This window comes from Gastrolobium bilobum, unplaced genomic scaffold (genome assembly GCF_033153095.1).
Source record: "Gastrolobium bilobum isolate Gb01-03AN ecotype WA unplaced genomic scaffold, APGP_CSIRO_Gbil_v1 utg8466, whole genome shotgun sequence".
NCBI classification, from domain to species: domain Eukaryota; kingdom Viridiplantae; phylum Streptophyta; class Magnoliopsida; order Fabales; family Fabaceae; genus Gastrolobium; species Gastrolobium bilobum.
Window position 1 is genome coordinate 138,606 of NW_026897055.1, and position 22,907 is coordinate 161,512.

General features: G+C 34.7%; 1 protein-coding gene across 5 annotated transcripts; it reads right to left on the reverse strand.

The window, feature by feature from the left end:
- Window positions 1-2,444: 2,444 nt before the first annotated feature.
- On the reverse strand, window positions 2,445-19,965 carry LOC133303773 (uncharacterized). Of its 5 annotated transcripts, XM_061503749.1 has the most exons (16): window positions 19,852-19,965; window positions 17,113-17,644; window positions 16,763-17,042; window positions 15,561-15,859; window positions 14,280-14,462; window positions 13,408-13,760; window positions 13,011-13,320; window positions 12,824-12,918; window positions 12,669-12,728; window positions 12,493-12,581; window positions 6,049-6,600; window positions 5,737-5,811; window positions 5,255-5,325; window positions 5,104-5,161; window positions 3,935-4,196; window positions 2,445-3,518 (listed from the first exon to the last, which is right to left on the reverse strand). In XM_061503749.1, exons 2-16 carry the CDS (start codon window positions 17,523-17,525, stop codon window positions 2,794-2,796), a joined length of 3,825 nt encoding a protein of 1,274 aa, XP_061359733.1. In that variant the 5' UTR covers window positions 17,526-17,644; window positions 19,852-19,965; the 3' UTR covers window positions 2,445-2,793. The 5 variants fall into 5 exon arrangements, with proteins under 5 accessions (XP_061359733.1, XP_061359732.1, XP_061359731.1 ...); XM_061503748.1 differs by having other exon boundaries at window positions 13,011-13,760; window positions 16,775-17,042; XM_061503747.1 differs by having other exon boundaries at window positions 13,011-13,760; window positions 16,769-17,042.
- Between the last annotated feature and the right edge of the window lie 2,942 nt (window positions 19,966-22,907).

The window sequence follows — 22,907 nt, forward strand, 5'->3', positions numbered from 1 at the left end:
ATCACGTAGAACAAAAACCCCAAGGTTTTCAAGATCAATTGCAAAAAATTTCAAACACAATTTTATCATGAACTTTAGGTTCTATATGCAAATTGAGAATTATTTTAATAATTAAAAAAATTGGGTCTTATAATCATATATGTATAGCTTTGATACCAAATGAATAATATAATTTTCACCACATTGGTCAAATCCAAAAGTAGAAACGAGAAAATACTAATGCATGGAGGACTTGTATAACTTTAGATATGTGAAAAGATGTTGTTTAGTAATTTTGAATATTTGTTAAAAAATTATGTTTTAGTTATTGAGAAAATTATATTAGGTTTTATATTTTTTATTAATTTCATTGCATTTCTTTGTTATTTTTTTTATGGGGAAGGTTATACTTACAACCTATTTTTGTTTACAACCATATCTTAACTGTTGATTTTCGTCAATCAACGGTTATTATTTTCGCAAATCAAATTTATTAATTAATATTTAATTTGTAATGAATGATAACTGTTGATTGACGAAAATCAACTGTTAAGATATGGTTAAAAGGTTGTAAACAAAAATAGATTGTAAGTATAACCTTTCTCTTTTCTTATTGACTCTATTAAATTCTATTAAAATATAATCTTATGAAATCTTGATTGTAAAAAAAAGTCTTTTAAAAAAGTCTTTAAAGTCTCTCTAATTCTAAATAGTCTTTTAAAATCTATAAGATTGTTTATCTCAAAAAAGTCTTTTAAAATCTTAATCCAATATACCCCCTAAGTCATTTAACCCGCTTATGATTTTTTATTTTCAAAATTTTTATTTGAATTTGCGAGGCAAAAAATAATTTCAAACAGACTACCATTTTGATTTTCTAATCCACACTAACCCTTCTTCCAAATACCAACACATAAGGAAAAACATACAAGTATAAATTACAGTTTGATAAAAAGGAAATCAACCACAATGAGAGTTTTTAAGACCTTGATCAATGTCAATGAATGGGTAGTCAACTTGCAGGCAACAGGAAAGAGGGAGACCACTCTTTTCTTCTGTACATTACTGTTTTTCAAGTATATCTATCAAATTATAAATTCTTAATTGATCCTATGATAGTGTAAATTATACATAAGTCAATAAAGAATAAGGTACTACCAGTTAAAAAACTGTACAGTGAAATCTAAATGACTACAATGATGTGAAGTGCGTCGAATTTTTATTCTATCACAGCTTCATGCATTCAAATAAGCATCTACATAAACGTAAAAGCTTATAATCAATCCGAGGTAAGATCAAAAGGTATTTGCCAAGGGTGCTGAGAGATAAACGTACTTCAACTCACATTACTATAGTTATTAAATCCAACCACCAGTCGAATTTCTTTCGGTGCACGCGAAGTCCTTATATTTGAAGCAGATGTCCATTCAAAAACTGAAACAAATCAATGTTAAAACCATACAAGAACGTAAACAAATTCAGAATTCACTTCAAGTCTCAACATAAAGCAAGACCCTACCTCAACATAAAGCAAGCTTAAGAAGGAAGATAATCATGCGAGCCACATGCTACTAGTTATGCATGGATAATATCCAAGTTATTCAAACTTTGATATCCCAAGGAATTTTATAGGGTGTGTAGCACTGTCTCTTAAGCCATAGTAGTTAATTGCGCCACAAGCTGAGCCATATAAACATTGCGGTGCCTCGCTGCAAAAAACTGCGTCACGCCGCACCAGAACGTAATAACAGTCATTTCGATCGTATTTGCGGCCATATTGCTGTCATAAGGCCAGGAAGGATTCAAAGCTTACCTCCCTATGTAAAACGAACAGCTCAATTACGTTTGTCAATAAAATTCCTTTGCATATTAATTTCTCATAAAGGTGGATCGTGTAAAAAACATTTAAGTTTCCAACAATGTGCCCCTGCAATCTTCAGATGTTGTAAGTCACCCACCTAAAGAGTTCCTGTAGTCAAAATGTACTACAAGGATTTTAGAAGTTCCTGGCACGACCTTTTACATATAGATTCTTACAAGATCAAGAAAAATGTGTAATCCAGATTCACTTTGAAAAAAAAAAAAAAAAAAAAAAGAGCTTTGGAATTGCAGCTAATAAATCAGACATTACATAGCCTCACTGATGATAGATATCCAGAATGTGTTTCATATATACAAATCCTAAGCAGGACAGCAACTGAACAAAGAGAGAAGAGCACTATTTATTATCTGGTGGAACACAAAAAATGGTCACATTTACATCAGTTATCAATTTTTCCCTGAAAGCCTCATGGGAAAATCTGCATGAACACTGGGATGAAGCATAGTAAACAACTTGAACTGCATCATGCTGGGGAAATGCTTCTGCAAAACACAAAATACCAAAAGAAACCACAAGGGGGAAGGGGGGGAGAGGAAGATAAACAGAGAAGCCAGCCAGGTCATTTCATTAAATGAAAGCTGATTTTTTTAGAAATATTAAATGTATGTACAAGGGCCTTGTTCTCTGATTTGTAAGAGCTACAAACAGGATACAGTGTTTGCTAACATATAATCACTAGGAATACTAACTTGTACCTCGAACAAAAAGATCTTTACAGTGGAAGTCACGAACTTCAACAAGAGCAAAATCCGAAACAGCTGGAAAGGTCACTCAAAAAAAAACTTGGAGAGGGGAGTCAAGGAAAGAATCTATATAACCTAATTAATGGCAGGATTAGCCATAAAACCATCCTATGTAACTACTCATTTCTTAAAGGTACTTTGTTTCCTTTGTCATTGGTATAATGAACAGTACTATACAAAAAACCGGTTTCAAACCATCATATTCAAGTCTGAAAGGTCGTCCATGGGAATTTCAAGGCCCATAAAGTCATTATCTTGCAATCCATCGTCATCAATATTCAACCATGAACCAAGATCCTGACTTTGGTCATCAAGATCATCATGAACACCATGTACATCCATTTCGGGTAGCTGCAGGTTGGACAAATCAATAGACTCATGTTCATCCAATTCACCCAAGCCAAACTCATCCTTTTCCTTCGCATTGCTATTTGCAGACATTTCATTAGACTTTGAAACAGAAGGCAATGCTGGTTTAGGTTTCTCTGATAGCTTGCCAAGGAGGCCATTTACAGAAACAGAATGCTGAGTTGCTTTCTGCTTAGGCTTTGTTTTGGGTTTCCTTTCTCCCTTAGCACTAGATAATGCTGGCCTACCAACTTTGGTGGTTCCATTTCTTGATAGCACTTCTCTGCACTGCCCTTTTCCATCTCTGTCTCTGTCACTCCTCTTTCCTTTTGCACCGCTTGATAGAGAACTTCCAATGCCTGATGGAGCACTTGAAGTATCAATAGTACCACCAACATCATCAAGGGATAATTCCCTTTTCTTCACCCTGTTTGACCATATATCTTCCTTCCCACTAGTTTGTTCAGACGAATTATTTATAGCAGGAAGAATATTCAATGAATTGAGATCATGATTATTCATATTCTGACTAAATTGCGAAGGGCTCTGCTGTGAACCCATGGAAGCTGCAGAATGAAAAGCATATGAATTAAATATCAAAATCCAGCCTGCACTCAAAGAAGCAGGAAAAGAAAACAAAAAACAAAACTTGATGTAACAGTTTCGACAAAGAAGGGATTCAAATCATCTGTCCCCTCCCCATGTCCCCATTCCTGTACCAGATTAAATATTGACAACTAAAACAAAAGTTACACCTCCCTCTTAGTTGGCAATTACCTCTCTCTTAGCTGGCAGCATTTTAACCGGGAGACAGGATTGCGGACAGGAAGAGGGGACAAAGGAAGTGAGTCCATAAAGAAGACGGCATACACAAATAAATCCATCTGAGAATTTTGGCTAAAATGGCCGTATAGAACATAGCTAAGATAGAAAAAACACAATACATTAGAGCATTTATTCAAGAAGGGAATAAAGAAGACACCTGTTCTTGCTTCCAGTGAAAAGGAAGAAGTATATGGTTTTGCAGATTCAGCCTCCATGCCATCTAATTGCCGAACAATACTCAGCTGGGAAGCAGCAGCAATGAACATATCCTTGAATATAGGCTCGTTGAAGCAGCTTTTCCCTGTCTCTTCAAATTGATGGCACCGATCCAATGTACGTTTAACAAATCCCAATGCAGCTTGCTTGGCCATTTTGTTGCTTGCATTTTTCCCACCTGAGGGACTAGAACCCCGACAAATCTGCCAATCAATCATTGTCAATTCATTCAGCCATGTCACCTAATTAAAAAATAGAGAGCGTTTTCTGATATGATAGCATTTATTAGGCAATGGAGTGTCAGTGTTCAACCCTTCTTCCTAGACAAATTAAATTTTGTTAAACGAGATACTAAGGCATAGCATGGACTTTTCATTTTCTGATAAAACACTAAAATAAGAATAGGTCAAACATGTCACGTCTGAATAAAAAAAACAGAGTAAGACGTGCTTGAGAGTAATTATTTCCTCATTTCCTGTAGTTAATGGTAGGCTTTCATACTGAAAACAACCTCAACCCTCCATACAAGTCTTACAAGGACATTAAGATCCTCTATTCATTATTAGTGCCATACATTTCACTAGGGCTTGTAAAAAAAAGGAATTTATTGCTTATTTTGGAAGTGATTTTTGCAAAAGTTAAAGCTATTTAGATTTTTTTAAAAATATTTGGCTTTTGAAAAAAAATATTTGCCTTTTGACTTTTTGCTTTCTTCAGAAGCTAAAATTTATAGCTTAAAAAAAAAAATAGGTTTATGACTTTTTTTGTGACTTCTACTTTTTCTTAAAAGCAAATATCCAAACATACTTTGTAGTATAAGTGCTTTTTTTCCCTTGAAAAAAGCAGCTTTTGGTTAAAACAAAGCCCATCCAAACGGACCCTTAAGGCTACACAACAGAACATGGTTCCATACACTTGTGTGTCTTTTTCTACTTCCTACCCGTACTTACTACCAATTAGTCTAAAATAAAGATCCCCAGCCTTTTCAACTATTATAATACGATTCTTGGTCTTGGGGATACTTGAATAGGTTGAAATGCAAAATATTTATTCGGAAACTGTAAACCTGATTACATACAAAAAAGTGATATTGAACTTTAAGAAGGTTACCATGTATTTCTCATAAGCCATCACGATGAGTTTGTCTAGAGCCCGCTGTTCAAAATCCCTGTTAATCAAAATTTAAATGTTCATTCGGAACATTGAGCCAACAAAGTTTAAATTAAGAAAATCATCAGGGGAAAAATGGCACTGCAATTACTTTTCTTGAAGTTCTTTTGTCACTGAGGCAGATTTCAATAATCCATCTAGCAAGCCTTTCCTCCTGGAAATCTATGAATACATGAAAATAAAATCATTAGGTGAATTATGTATGGTCAAAATTAATTTAAATTGTACTTATAAGGCGAACCGAAACAGTGGTAAAGCTGTTCTTTCATGACTGAAAGATCATGAGTTCGAATCCATGAAAGAGCCTTTTTGCAATTATGCAAGGGTAAAGCTGCGTATAAGGATTGCCTCCACCCCACACTCACTAGTCGGTTTTAATGGGGAGTGATTTTTTTTTTTATAAATCAGATGTCTTTGGTTCTAAACCTGATCTATGTATTTACTTAAACTCCAAAAGCAACATTCAAATAAACATTGTCTGGAAAATTATACAACAGAAAAAATATCGGGAAAAAAACATTTAGATGATTAGCAGTTAGCACAGTTTAACTTGTCTTCAGCATCAGTCAGTACCTGTCCTTGGTAATGCTCCTCTAACATAGTGATATCCTCACAAATTCCTTCATAACTTGTTTGCAACATTTCAGGCTTGTAAAACAAAAGTAAAAACCAATAAGCATCACACAAACATACTAAAGATTTAACAATAACATATAGAACATGTCGAAGTAAATTAATTAGATCCATTGATAAGTAGGCTGCTGAAAGAACTACAGAACAAACCAGAACAAAATAGTTTAATCAAATCTGATATTGATTCATAGTTCCCCAATAATGAGATTTCATGAAAAATAGCAGAAAAGTTGTTTAGGAAATTAAGCTTACCACTGGTTCTGGGGTAATTCCAATGCTTTGAAGCTCCAAGAGAAGCCTGTCATTCATATCCAAGGTATCATATTGCAACTCTGAACAGGTCAGGTTAGGCATGTTCTGGCTTGAATTCAACCCAGTTGATGGAACATCAACTATATCACTGTCAGTCTTGTCATGAACTGGCATCCCCAATATCCTACAACCATTGTAAGCAGAATGACAAGCAAACTGATAATCAGCTCGTGAGTAGTCATCCAAACTGCTCAGTTCCAACTCCCCATCTGTCTCAAATTCAGTATCATAAGCATCAAACATGAGATCTTCACTTTCACTTCTACACTCCTCTGAAATTAAAGCAGATATTAGCCTTTGACAGAGGGGAACTACATTGCAATCTGTTTCAGCCAGTTGTAGCCGTTCTGTAACAATTCCAGCACCCCCTTGAGCACCACGTCCAACATCTCTTTCGCAGCCAGTCAACCCAAACCCATTAACAACAGCTTCACAATCACCTATATATGAAGGAACTGGAGTTGGCCTCATTCCGCTTGATTCAAAATTCCTCTGAAAGATGAATAAATTATTAAATAAGAGGTTTGTCCAAGAAATTCAGATCAATTAAACCATGCTTTAATCATCAGTAATGATAAAAATATATAATTTATACAAGATCAGAGGGGAATTTTTAAATATATATTAAAGGTGCAGGGTATAATTGGAATCTATGCGAATTGTTAGTTACAGAATTTGTTATTGTGTGTAAAGAACCAATTTAACCCAAAAGTTTAAGCTTATGGGTGAGGTTACATTAATGGTTTTATATATCTCTAACACGCCCCCTCACACAAGAGCCCACTGGGCTTGAAGGGTGGACAATGCACAGGCCCCCCTACCTGTGCTAAGAAATTCCACAAAGAAAATGGAGAGGGCGAGAATCGAACCCGGGACACGAGGCTCTAATACCATGTTAAGAACCAATTCAACCCAAAAGTTTAAGCTTATGGGTGAGGTTACATTAATGGTTTTGTATATCTCTAACATTTTGTATTGATGTTATTTTATAGGTCAGTAAACGTGTAAGGTAGATACAGATCCCATTTGTAATCTTTTTCTGTTATATATGGCAGACCCTTGTATTACAGAATACAATCATCAATTATACTGTATTTTTTCTTTCAGTCCCTTTCATCTTTCCTAATATGGTATCAAGAGCATAGTTCTCCTTCCTTGATGCGACTCTGGCAGCTACCATGCCCAAGGGTCAACAAGCTCCTTGCAACTCTGGCAGCTCATCTTTATCACCCCCTACCCCTCAAAGATTCTTCCTGGGCTCATTTTAGTCGGCCAGCCTCTCTCCGGCTCCAACTATCATACCATGAGCAGAGCTACGACAATGGATCTCAACTGAAAACAAGGTTCGATTCGTTGATGGCACAAGTTTTCAACCTGCTCCTAATGATCTTCTCCATTCCAATCAGGTTCGCTGCAATGGCATGGTCATCTCCCAGCTTCTCAACTCCATCACTCACGAGATTGCAGACAGCCTTCCGTACATCCCTACTACTTTGGGATCTGGCTCAATCACAAGGAGCGTTTCCAACAAGGCAATAGTTCGAGGATCTTTCAGCAAAAACATCATATCATTTCTCTTCACCAAGGTTCTTTAGATGTCAACACATATTATACTCCCTTGAAAATCTACTAGTATGAGCTCCGAGAGTTTCAGCCCATTTTGTTCTATGGTGGATTAAAGTCTTGGTTGCAATATTAGGAGCAAGAATATTCACTCCCATTTCTCATGGGTCTCAATGATTCATTCGCTTCCACACGTGCACAGATCTTGTTCATGGACCCTCTTCCTCCTCTCACTAAGGTGTTCTCCCTCGTTGTTCAGGACGAACGCCAATGCAGCATCAACACTAGTCTCCTTCCTAACATTTCTCTTGCTCTGACTGGCAATGCCACCTCTACTACCGGCAAGCCACGACGGGATTACCCTTTCTGTACCCATTGCTCCATCCTAAGGCACACCATCAACAGGTGTTATAAGCTTCATGGATACCTATCTGGATACAGGCCTCAGTCCAAACCGCCTCAACCCACAAGCCCATAATTCCACGGCCTCTTAAGCTCCAAACTCCACCTCACCCAATTCCTATATTTTACCCGGTTTGAACCTAGTTTGGCCTCCTCTCTTAACCCGAACCAAATCTCTCATATTATTGCCCTAATTTATTCTCATTTCCCTTCAATAGCAATCCCTCCTCTCCTCCCACAGTTTTTGAATTCCCTGCATCTCCGTCGATCTCCTCCGCCGCTCAATTTTCTAGCAAGTGTTCCTTCTCCACTTGTTTCTCCTTTCTCTTGTTACCGTCTCATTCTTGGATCTTAGACACAGACGACACCACACATAATATGTGATGTGACCTTCATCATTTTATTTCTTTTTTTCCCATCTCTAATTCCTTCAGTTCCCTTCCTAATGGCTCTATTGTTCCTGTTTCTCAAGTAGGCTCAGTACTACTTCCTGCTAAGTACGTCTTGCCTTATGTTTTGTTTGTTCCCAATTTTCATTACAATTTATTGTCAATTAGTGCCCTCATTAATTCCCTTAATATTTCTGTTTTTTTTTTCTGATTCTTGCTTCTTACAGGATTGTACCAGGGGCCTAATGACTAAGACGAGTAGCCGCTCCGACAATTTTTATGTTTTGAACTTGGTTGCACCTCTTGCTTGTCAGTGTTTCACTTGCTTCATCCACCTTCTAGTATGTTCATCTCGAACATCCCTCTCCCCATAGGTTGCAATGTTTAAAATTACAATTGGATTTATCTTGTGTTTCTGATGATTTATCCCCATATAATGTTTGTCCATTTTCCAAACAAAAATGATTACCTTTCATTTCTAATAATGTCTGTTGAGTTGAGTTATTGCTATTTTTTAACAATTGTTGATGATTGCTCTCATTACACCTGGTTTTATTTATGCAATAAGTCTGAGATTGTTTCTATTTTCCTTGATTTTTACAATATTGTTTCCACCCAATTTAATCATGCAATTAAATCTGTTCGCTTAGACAATGCCCTTGAGTTTAATTTCTCTATTTTCTTTAGTCAAAAAGGTGTCACCCGATACCATTTGTGTGTGGATTGACCCCAGCAAAATTATGTGGTTGAGTGTAAATACCAGCATATACTTAATGTGACTTGGTCTCTACATTTCCAATCCAACATTCCCCTTGCTTATTGGTCTGATCATGTCCTTACTTCGGCCTATCCCATTAATCAGTTACCATCTTCTTTCTCTTAAATCCCTTTTTGAGGTACTTTGGGGCAAAACCCCTTCCTATTCCCATCTTCATGCCTTTGGGTGCCTATGTTATGCTTCAACTCTCCCTTGTACATGCCATAAATTTTTCCCTCGGGCCACACTTGTGGTTTTCCTTGGTTATCCACCTTGCTGCCTACAAAGCCTACAAGCTTCTTGATTTGGCCATCAATAGAGTTTTCATCTCCTGTGATGTCATCTTCCATGAGCATATTTTTCTTTTCCTCACTCTCCCTTCCTCTATTACATCTACTCCGTTCGCTGATCCGTAGTTCTGCCTACTCATCCTCCAATTGATCATTTTGTCTTCGGTGTCTCTCCACCTCAATCCCACCGTGCCCATGTCTCTAAGCCCCTTGTCTATCTCTATGACTACTACTGTTATAGTTCATCCTCTTCTACTCAGCGTCTTGTTTAAAATGTTTTGTCTTACCACCGCCTTTCCTCCTCTTATAAGGCTTTTATCCTCTCAATCTCTTCACACATTGAGCCCTCTTCTTTTAACCAGGCTGTTCTAGACCCTCATTGGCATAACGCCGTGCATTAAGAGCTCCAAGCTTTAGACCCTAATAACACTTGGTTTTTGGTTCCCCTTCTTCCTAAAAAGTGGGCAATTGGGTGCAAATGGGTCTATTAAGCTCAAATTTCTTGTTGATGATTCTTTGAAACAATATAAAGCTCGATTAGTGGCCAAAGATTTTATAACAGGAAGGCATAGATTATTTTGACACATTTTTTCCCATGGCTAAAATTACTATTTTTGTGTTTTGCTGACTTTAGCAGATGTCTTTGGATGGTCCTTCACACATCTTGATATTAATAATGTTTTTCTACACAGTGACCTTAATGTAGAGGTCTTCATGTCTCCCTTCTAGGTATCGCCTTGAGGGGGAGCCTTTACCATCCAACACTATTTGTAAACTCCATAAGTCCCTTTATGGTTTGAGAAAAGCATCATGTCAAAGGTTTTCCAAGTTTTCCACTGCTATAATATCTTCTGGTTTTAAACAATCTGTTGTTGACTATGTAGATGATATAGTCATTGCCAGAAATGACATCCCTAACATTGAACAGCTTAAGTCCTTCTTGGACAGTCACTTCGAATCGAAAGATCATGGTGATTTGAAATATTTTCTTGATATTGAAGTAGCTCGTTCAACACAAGGGATATCCATAAGTCAGAGGGGATATGCTTTACAAATCCGTATATATGCGGGTCTTTTAGGGTGCAAACCAAAAACCAGTCCTATGGATGCTAATGTAAAGCTCACACAAGATGATGGTGATTTATTAGATGATCCAACACCATATAGGCACTTAATTGAAGGCTATTATATTCAGGCCTGATTTGTGTTATTCTGTGAATAAACTTAGGCAATTCCTTGCTGAGCCCAGAAAACCACACATGCAGTAAACAGACTCCTGCAGTGTGTAAAGATAGTGTAGGACAAGGAGTGTTTTACTCATCCAGTGGCAAGTGGACATATACAATTAAAAGCCTCTGCTGATTCTGATTGGGCTTCATGCCCAGACACTAGGAGGTCTATTACTGGTTTCTGTATCTACATTGCAAATTATCTAGTGTCCTGGAAATCAAAGAAGCTGCATACAGTTTCTAGATCATCAGCAGAAGTAGAATATAGAGCAATGACTAATGCTACTTGTGAATTGGTCTGGTTATGTTCTCTTTTGCAGGATTTTTCTGTCAAGCATGATGATCCAGCGTTGCTGTTTTGTGATAATGAAGCAGCCATGCAATTGCTGAGAATTCTGTCTTTCATGAGCGACAAAACATATAGAGATTGATTGCCACTTGATAAGAGAGAAATTTCTTAATGGAAAGATCAGGACACTACATGTTTAATCTCAAAACCAACTTGCAGATCTCCTGACTAAACCATTATACCCAACTCAGTTTTCATAGCTACTCAACAAGATGGGAGTAATCAACATACACTCTCCATCTTTGGGGGAGTATTAGGGATGCAGGGTATAATTGGAATCTAAGTGAGTTGTTAGTTACAAAATCTGTTATTTTGTTTTGTTGCTATTGCAACGTACAAGGTAGATTACAGATCCCATTTGTTTTCTTTTTCTGTTATATACGGCAGACCCTTGTGTTACAGAATACAATCAACAATAATACAGTATATTTTTTCAGTCTCTTTCACCTTTTCTTATAATATATATATATATATATATATATATATATATATCAAACTATACAAAATAGGGTCAACCATAAGTCCTCAACTAGTTCGGGATAAAGTTAATTTTGATGTTGAAACTTCAAAAAAAAATAGATATAAGAAATAAACATAATATAACAAATAATACAATGGCTAAGTTCTATACAGCATCACAATATAAGTAACATGTATAGTAAAAACAATAAATCCTAACTTTGGAATAATCAACCAAAGGTCGCACCAGTGCTATAAATTTAATGAAATTTGATGCTTAAATTACTAACAGCTAGAAACTTCCAATGGCAAAATTGAAACACAGCCACCATCTTCCCAAATAAAATCAATCAGCCTTAGGATACATAAACAGCAAATAGCACTGCATTGTGCCTATCTGAACAAGCTCAGAATTAACAAAGAACCTTGGATGTATACAGAAATCGTTTTTACGTTTCTTCATGTCAATATCATATCCAACTACAATCATCAATGGTTGGGCTGCATTTCTTCTGCTAGATAATATTTCTAACAGCAAATATATGTGTAAACCAAAATGCAAACTAGAGCATTTCTTCTAGTGCAAACTTGCAAAATATTAGTTGTGATGTATATCAGACATATCATTGAATCCAATAAAACTAAGAAAAGATGCAAGTATAAATTAACCTACAAGAAGCAATAACAAAACATTGTTATTATCTTCCTTTAAAAAATTACTTCTCATGCATGATATGCTTAGAGAACGGGCACATTTTGTGGAGTTGGTAATATTATTAACACCAACACAAATCTGAAGCATTCTTCCACTTTTTCTTGCATACGAAAGCGCCATGACTTGAAATAAGTTTAGCAAGATTCGTGCTGAACATTTATCCAACACAAACTCCTAAAAAAATAGCAAAAATAGTTTACCCATAATAACTAATAAGGTAAGGATCAGTACCTTTTGTTTCCAGTAAGCAAGATCTTCCTCAGTTATCAAACCAAAGAAAGGCTCCATCTGCCTCCAGAATTGGGAGGAAAAGGCACAAGCTGAAGTAATAAGAAAATTCAGAACTACTCCATCAGATAAAAATTATTTAGGCTACACATTTAAATAGTATTTAGAAAGGTTCATACTAGAGTTGATAACACCCTTTACAGCAGCCAGTAGCTCTTCATGTCCATCTTCTGACCCAACTAAACCAACGAAAGCAAAAGCGAATAATGATTTTTTTTGTATTAGATATGAAAAGTTGAGTTCATTATTCATTTCCAGAAGCTTAAACAAGTACCAAGAAAATCTGCTGATGCACTAATAGCTGTATGCCTTTGACGCACATATGCCTTACGATCAGAAAGTTTCCTGGTTGGTGGACGACCTGCCTTGCTGCATGGATTTCACAGAAATGTAAGATTTTAATCTGTAAGCCCAAACAACCTGTTAAACAACATAACACATTTAGATAGAAGGATTTTAACTTTTCACTCTTCTCAAATCCTAGTCTTGAACTTCTAAGTTGCTTTACAGTCCCTATATTTCCAAGCTTCTCAGATGTCATTGGCATCAGCGACCTTGTGGCAGAAAAACTGCGTCCTGTCCTCCCTTGCCTCCGGACACCATCTCCATGTTCTTCCCCAGAGAAAAGCTTATTTTTTCTTGTTGGAAGAACCACGTTAGAAACCTTTTGAACATTTTGTCCAGCTTTCCGTTCTATCTCTTCTGGTTTCCTGCCTTTCTGTTTAGGTTTAATCTCAGCCACCCCTGACTCTTCACTTTCAGATAAGGCAGCTGAAGATAAAGAATCAACTTTTAATTTAATTTGCTGAGGAGAACTGCCAGCCAAACGTCTGGCAAATCCCAAACCAAGATCATTACCAGTCACATCTGATACAGAATCCAAAGCAGGGGAATCATCATTACTTGAAACAATGGGCACAAAATTTGTTCTTCTGGAAGTGCGTGAGCTCTTTTGAGGCCTCTGCCAGTGGACAACAGGTGGGGAGGATGATCGTGCCGATGCCACACGTTTGCGATTGTTAGTCCCAACACTGGCAGGGGGCTTGGTGGAACAATGAGACAGCTCCCAATCATCAGGAACAGCTGATCTATTGACAACTGGCGACAACTTGGGGGCAACTCCTGAACCTGATCGTGGTGCCCGAATAGAAGTCTTCATTCTTGCACTTGAATTTGGGCTAGCTGAATTAAATTCATCACGTATAGTTGCCCTGAGTATAAAACAAATGTAGAGACTAAATCAATTACAGAATACTTTTTTCAATAAAATAAATAAATTTATTAAGACAAAAAAAAAAAATTATACAAAGGGAAAGGAGAGTAAGAAATCATCCTTAAAAAAGGAGAAAGTAAAAGCAAAAAACAAGGAATAATAAACATCAACGTACTAAAGCTACCCAATCCCTCAACATATATGTAAGGGGTATCCCTTTAAAAAGACCGTGTGCTTTTCACCATATGGAAGCCAAATAACTAATCTTGTTCTAAAGCAGTTGCTTATCCCAAAACGTCTAATCATTTTCGGAACGCATATCATAATGAAGAAGAGAGCTTTGAATACTAATCATAATTCACAAGGATCCATAACATATGGAAATGGAGCAAATTTCAAAACAAGAAATCAAGGAGAAAGCACCATGAAGAAAAAACAAGGTGGCCGAAGATAAAAGAGAACTATCTTTTCAAAAGCAACAAATCATAATAAGAACTGAGCACCGCAATGTGCTTACTTATTAATCGCTCTGAAGTTTACCCTTTCCTTCTCAGAATTAAGAGGACGATCCCGCCTATTATTGACGGCAGAATTATTATCTAGGTCACTTCTAGGGGTAGAGACACGTATGCCCAACCCAGTTTGTTGAGAGATGCCATCTAATTTTCCAGCTCCCACAGTTCCATTAGAAACCCCCGGCCTGAACAAAGATACATGAAAGTATTATATTTACAGCCTATATTGTAGAAAGATAATCAACAGGAATTAAAAAAAAAACTTGTTACATGGTATCTTCCATCAAAGATCTTTAAAATCAGAGAGAACTTAACAAAATCTCTCAGAACAATATTTTCTTTTTACTTCAGCCACAGATGGGTTTGAAACCATTACCACTATATAAAGAGAAAACCCCCAACGGCTCTCTCATTTATTTTCTGACATTCTTCCATTCTTGCATTATGAACGTAAAAGGCAGAGAATTCAACAAATTACCATTGGTAGAACAAGGGGGTTGTACCTATCCTAACACATAATAGGTTATTCTTATAATGTCAAGTAATTCCGCAATTTGGCATCTTATTATCTAGCATTAGATGAGCATAGCGCCAGTAATAAATTGCTAATATGTAATAATGATACTGGAGAAACATATTTAAAATTTATATTTGCAAAATACAATGTAAATTTACAGTAAATGAATAAAAACATTGTTACGCAACCACAAATTTTTAACAAAAATAGTTGTTTGAAATGTTTAACTAATCATACCTTTGTTTAAAAAGACACAACTCCCCATGAAATCCCACTAATCACACCCTTGTTATTTAATCTAAATATTGGCATTGAATAAATAAGACATGAGGAACAAAGGTTTAATCAGTAGTTACATTTGATTAGTAAATTCACAATAAGGCAATACTTGAGCATGTCCTGCAATGAAATTTAGCCATGAACTTCAACCCTGAGAACAATCACTGAAGCTCTCCACTCAAGAGTTAAGTTCCAAAGTAAATGATAATCTTTACAAGGATAATGAGGCATAAATTTTTTGCTACATAAATAAATAATGGAAAAAGTAATAAGTAGATATTCCCCATGTATATGGGTGTCATTATTTCCTTAAATTTTCAAAGCTTCTACTTCTTTTTTGTTTCCCATTTTATTTTTAGATATAACGACCACTAATTCATTTATTTATCATTTTGCTAACTAATACTTTATTATATGGAAGCAAGAGAGCATACACGAGCTAATTATATGTGTAAAACAATATAAATGCATACAAATACATTCATACCTGAAAGCATGAGAATCATTACTCAATTTTGACCGAGCATCAGTAGCTAATCTTTGTTGCATTCCTTGTTTAGTTTCTTGGAAAATGTTAACAGGTTTTGTCAATGCTGAACTTGGAGACCCATCTGGTTTGGTGCCAGAACGCTTCTTTTTCATTTTTGACTTCTCCCAACCATCAACTCCAATCGGTAAAACTCGTTCCTCGCCCTGAACTGCACCACTATTGGAAATCCGAAGCATTTCTTTATCTTTATCTACAGTCCCAGATGGCCTGACAGAAGAATTAGGCCGCACATCCATCTAGAATATATCAAACCCAAGTCAGTTTAGCTCAACAGATTTTATAGCATACCAAGTTAATCTGACTCTCCATGAAAAGAAAAGAACAAAGTTGTAAAGCCACAAGACATGCACATATGCCTTATTAGACTAGAAAACTGTTAAAAAAAAAAACAGAGTATTCTGTAATTTGGCATTTTCTTAAAAGCAACGAGACACGCATAAAAAACTTGGGGGAGTTAACGAAAGACATACCTACAAGCTTATGGGTGGAACACATTTTTACATAATAAACATATATACAGAAGAATTTCATAATAGATTACCGTAAAGAACCACTTCAACCCAAAACCTTAAGGCATTGGGTGATGGTCTTTTTAGTGGTTCATATTATTCTCTAACACACCTCCTCACGCAAGAGCTCTTTGGGCTTAAAGCGTGGATATTGCACAGGCCCAATTTTTTTTTTGTTTTACCTTGTGCTTATTTAATTCCACTTGAAAGTGGGGGACGGTGAGGATCGAACTCATGGCCTTATGGTCACTGAAGCTCTGATACTATGTAAAGAACCATTTCAACCCAAAACCTTAAGGCATTGGGTGATGGTCTTTTTAATGGCTTATATTATTCTCTAACAATTACACAAAAAGGGGTATCTCCACCAGAAAACCAAGGGCAAATGTTCTAGAAGGCAAATTTTGCAAAGGCAAACTTGAAACAGGCTTCCATGTCACACAAAGATATAACAAACACTTTGAAATTTACGATTAGGGATGTATATTTAGTTATATGCTATTAATAAACATGTAGTATTTACTTGAGAACAGCAAGAAACTGAATATGTAACAATAGGAGGCATAAAAGGAAGAGGAATATTGTGCTGATACTAGCAAACAAACAAGCAAAGAAAACAAAGACACATACCCTTACATCAGCCAAAGAAGTTCTAGTGCGCTTGTTTGGAACAATATTTTTGGTTCTTTCTTCCAACTTTTGCTGCTCATGTTCGAAACCACCTGTGACAGCATGACCTTGAACTCCAACTTTACCTATGCTTGGCCCTAAGACTGACCGATCACTTAACGTGAAACTAGAACGGTCATTAGAAAAAGTTTCCGCACGAGATCTCTTCTTTGAAGTAGTTATACTTTGGAAAACTCTGTTAAATCTAAATAAGGCTTTACTGAACATTTCAGCACGTTCCCTGTTGAATTATTCAGTGTTATTAAGCAGCTCTAACTTTAATGCAAGTAGCAAAACAAAGAAAGAACTACCTTGCCCGTGTAAAGCTTGCGTGTAAACCATCCCTGAGTCGTTTGATATCTTCTGGTACTGGGGATGGCAACTGCTTGCCTTTTGCAGAAGTAGATGGAGATTCATCAGGTGAAATTCCAAGAACAGCACTGACATGCCGTTTATAATCCGTTTGACGATTAGACTTGTGGTCTGGAGCCATCAACTTTGGATCAAAACGCACGCCATTGAAGAAGTTCAACAAATCCCCTTGTGTTGCTGAAGAACTGCTTCTTGACATGTTTGGAAGGGTCGACAGAATTGGATTTTCCACGCTTTCACGAAAGCTACCTGATCTATCTAATGAAAAACCTATGTGGGATCCACGCTGCCCAGTGTACAATGGTCTATCTGGGCTGCTGGAAGATAGATCAAACTTGGTGGATGTTGCCATTGCACTAATTCCCACACATCCTTTGAGTCAAAAATACAGAACAAAGAGTAGTGCATGACAAATCTAAATAGCACATAAAGGGCAAATCTAAATTGCAAGGGAACAATTGGTCGATGCACCTGAAATGATCAAAGTAATAACACAGAAAAATCAAATTCTATTGGCTGTGATATAGAGATATTTATGTGCACACTATGTACAAAGCTTGGGATTGCAAATTAGGATTCATGCTTAAAGGCACCCGAAATTCATATAACGAACACAAGTTTTCAAATTTATCAAAAGCTAAGGAATTTGTAACGAGCATAAAGAATTATTCTGAATAACTCAATGGCATGTATACTAATTATTTCCACATATGACAGAAACAAGTGCACAAAAATCTCTAAATGCAGAGAAGTAAAGAAAATTAATATATATATATATATATATATATATATAAATTAAAATATATATATATATATGGGTCAGGATCATTTTACACCAGTGTAAGTTACACTCTCAATCTTATCCGTTGATCCCACTTATATCTAAGAGCTCTAATTTTTTAGTAATGTAAGTCATTGGATACAAGTGGATCAATGGTCAAGATTGAGTGTAAGACTTCTAACTCTTACACCGGTGTAAGAATATCCTACCCCTATATATATATATATATATATATATATATATAGACACACACACACACACATATATATTAGCACCAGCATTTTTATAAAAAGCTTAGTAAAATATATGCTCACAAAAAATGCAAAAGTAAAATGTTCCATGGTAAAGTATTATCTTTAATCTTTAGCACCATTTTACTTGAAGACCTCATGAAACAATTGGATAAAATTACATTATATATGCCTTCCCATTCTGCTCTATATAGGATCCACCCTCATTCTTATATCACAAATCTATCAGCTCGGTGTATAGTGTACCACCTCAATTTCAAACTTAGTTTCCAGGACAAAATCTCATTTTAATAAAATATACCTGAGAATGACTTCAACTAACTATCTCAGTTACAATTTAATGAAGCAAGAATAGGGGGAAAAAATTATTAGATGTAGCATATTTATCTTTAGTCTTAATGACAATAACTGCTACTAGACACCCTTTTGATATAAATGTAGATATTTTTTGAAATGGCAGATTATTGAATGAAAAAAAAACTTGATGCTATGACGGTATGACCTCTGGGCCACACTCATCTGAAAATAGAAATATGTGGGATTCACCATGTCTGAGAATGTTGCCAATTCTACCTAAGTCAACAATGTCCTCTACTGACAAGCAATTTCATCTCAAATCCCAAACAAGTCACATTGATTGTGACCATAGATCAAATTCATACACAACCAAACTTGTCATACTCAAGTCAGTATGATTGAACATCATCAAGCCTAATTTAGTAATGATCACATATAGAAATGTAATTCAGTAGACAAATGCTTTATGCAAACCAATTACTATAACAACTTACTCTCTCAATTTCAAACCCAAATACTACAAAAACTTACAGTCACAACTTCAAACACCAATTACTACAAAAACTTACAGTCACAACTTCAAACACCAATTACTACAACTTATCGTCAGGACTTCAAACGCCAATCTTGAACCCATTAACTAGATTTCATTATCATATTCCTAACACAAACAGTTAATCAACCTTAGAGATAACTACTGTTTCTTTCAATTAGAAAACATTGAAACTATACTCCCTCAATTTGTAAGCCAGTAACAACAGATGCACACCATTATTTACCAATTTTCCTTCCCAAACTCACATCAGCCTACTCTTGCTCCTATGTTTACTTCCTCAGTTCAATGCATGATCAGCCAATATACAGGGAATGGACTTGCTGTAAAAAAAAAAAAAAAAAAATCCTATGCTCTCTGAACTCCAAGCATGCTTTTTTTTTATGTTAAATTTCAGTATATAAAAATATTCTCATAAAAAGCCAAAAAAATTAAATAATATAAAATAAAATAGAAACATGTGTCTATTAACAACATAACTTATGTTGCAAATGTTCTGGCTACTCCATGCATGCATATACACTTTCCGCTCTACTGCCTCAAACTCAGTTCGTTCGAAAGTTCAATAAAAAAAAGCTAAAAACAAAACACAGACAGATAGAAATAATTACATGAAGAAACCCTAAGGATTCAATCAATACAAAAAAATGATAAAATTTGAAATCACGAACTACCTTAATAACGCGGAAAAGCATTACGAATTCCAAAATCAAAACCCTAGAAGGTAAATAAATAAATAAATAAAAAATGAAGGAAATAACAGCAAGCTCAAAAAATTTAATACAAACATATATACCTCGAATCTTGCAATGGTGTCATTGATTTATGGAATAGCTGTGAGAATTGAGAGAAGAATTGAAGGGTGTGTTGGAGTTTGATTTTGCTTCGAGCTCCAAATCCAAGTTCATACGAAGCCAAGGTGGGCGAGGAACACCGGTGTTTTTGATCGGCAATGAATTGGACCGAGTTGATATTACGCTTCTGCCCATGGTTTTGTATTTTGGAAAATTTGGATACGCGTTTCAGCAGGGATATTTTCGTCAGGACGGCGTTCAATACGGTATAACTGGCAATTGAGTTAAATGTGATTATGATATCATCATTAATGAACTATAAATACAGCCAAAATAATAATTATTATCATAGTTTGCTACATATTATAGAGTTATAGACTGCACACAAACTATACATACGCCATTAATAAGTTAGAAGAGACGGTCGTGCAGAATTAAACATTTTGTTTAAGTATTTTTCTTTATCATCGTGTACTCGTGTACATAAATTAAGAGCCTTTTATAAATGATCATAAATTAAAGCCTAATATTTATGAAAAATATTTTGTGTGTGTGTGTGTGTTTATATCTATATTAGACTACTGATAGTAATCTATTATCCTTATTAGACTATTGATTGTTCAATACTGTCATTGGGTTACATTCGATTATGCTGTCATCGATAATGTAGTATGAATATGGCGAAAATATTATAATAGCAATAATTATAATATATACTGCACAAAAACAATATATACGTCATTAATAGATTAGTAGATTGGGTTGTATAAATTAAAGATTTTCTTCATGTACAAGTACATAAATTAAGGTGCTTTATAAATGACCATAAATTTAGTCTAGTATTTATGAAAAATATTTCGTCTATTTATAGTCAAATACATATAATTTTTCTAATAAAGCCTATTTATTATTATTTTATTTTTTTTGGTAGACAACCTATTTATTATCTATAATAACATATGGATTTGTTTAATATGGTATATTATCACTAGTAATGTATTATAGATACGACCATAACAATAATAATAATATGAGAAATAATTATCTTATATTACACAAGATAATTATCTTATACAATAGAGATAATGTAGTTAGGTCCACTACTTTTTTTTTTTAAATAAAAAGTGGATAAAAAGTGGACCCCACTATCTTGTGTCTATTGCATAAGATAATTATCTTATGCAACATAAAATAAATAGATCCCTAATAATAATATACAACATATTAAACAAAAACAATATATACCAATGTTTAAAAATCCGGCCTGGCAATCGACCTAATCGAGGTCAGGGGTCATTGGTTAAACCGGGGGGTCACAGGGTCACTACGCTGACCTAATTTTAAATATTAAAAAAACATAAATATATATACCCTATATGAAAATATTAAAAAACAAACCACCAATCATCAAAGATTCAAAATATACTTAACATAATTCACCAATTACAACCACAAATCAATACTACACAACCTAATTAAAGTATAAGATACCAAAGTACAAAATTCATATTTTAATGGGGTCACTACGCTGACCCGATTTTGTCTCTTTTTATAAGGTCTCTGACAAAGAAAAGTTTAAAATAAGTAAGAATGAGTTTTTATTTTCCATCGACGACCGTAAGGATTTCATTTGAATGGGTAAAATTCTTACCTTTTCTAGAAGATTCACGACAGCAAAGTGAAGATTGAAGACGTCTCGGTCGCTGGGAGAGAAGAGAACGATTAGATTTAGGTTTGCAAGCATTTTTATTTATTTTTTTAATAAAACGATGTTGTTTCATGGGAAATTTTTTTATAAAAAGACATGCAGTGACCGACCCCCTTTGACCCCTCTAACTCGGGAGTCACTGACACGCAGTCGGGGTTTGGGGGTCGGAGGAATCGATATGCATATAGGGTCCAACTTTGTGACCTCAACCCTCAAAGGGGAGGGGTCAGGGTTGACTCGGGTCAACCCGAGGGACGGGGTGAAATTTTAAAACACTGATATATACGCCATTACTAAATTAGTCCATTGGGCCATTGAGAGTAAAGATTTTGGACCTATTTGGTCATATTTGAATACTGTTTTTAAAAATAATTTTTTAATTTTCAGAACAAAAATATAAAAAATAAAAATATGTTTGATAAGACATATTTTGTAAAAAATAATTCTAAAAATTGTAACTATTTTTTTTACTTTTAAAATCAAATTTAGAGAATATGTATGAGTTGTTTTTGTTTTGTGTTTATATTTTTAACTTTTAAAACAAAACAAAAAAGACAGAAAACACAAATTTCATTAATTATTTTATAAAAAAAATTAAAAATAAAATATAATTAATTTATTGTTTTCAAAACTATTTTGTAGAGTAGTTTATAAGAACTGTTTTTAAAAATAAAAGAAGAAAAAAAAAATTATTTGATAAAATTATTTTTTAAAAGAGTTTTAAAATTTAAAAAACAGAAAAATTTGCTTGGTAAATTTATTTTAAAAACAGATTTTCAAAGTTAAAAAAAAAACTCGTTTGATTACTATTTTTTTATTTTCAACTTCATTTTATAATTTTTTTAACCATATGTAAAATTTTAAATATATTTTAATAAAATATATATTTTGGGTAAACAATAAAATATATTTTTAACACCATAACAAATCACATTATAATTATTTTTAAGATTAAAGTAAATCACATTACAAATTAATAAAAATAAAATTAAAAATATTATTTTAATATTTTTAATCAAATGAAAGTTAATTATCATGCTATTGACTTATTAAACATAAAAACAAAATAAAAATAGAATAAACTTATTATGTGTGCGGTTATTATCCACTTGAAATCATTTCATGTCTTCCTTTTCGAGTCAAAATACTTATATGTCTACTCTGTCAGAATTTCTATTCATATCTAATTTAATAATATTTTACTTTGTATTCCAATGACATGAATGAATATGATTAACCATATGTTACATTTTTAACATAGTAAAAAAGTTTATAAGCATCCAAATGCTCTCAGTTTGCAACACTTGAAAGTCTTATATTCATTAGTTTTACACTCAAGGCAGATTGCTA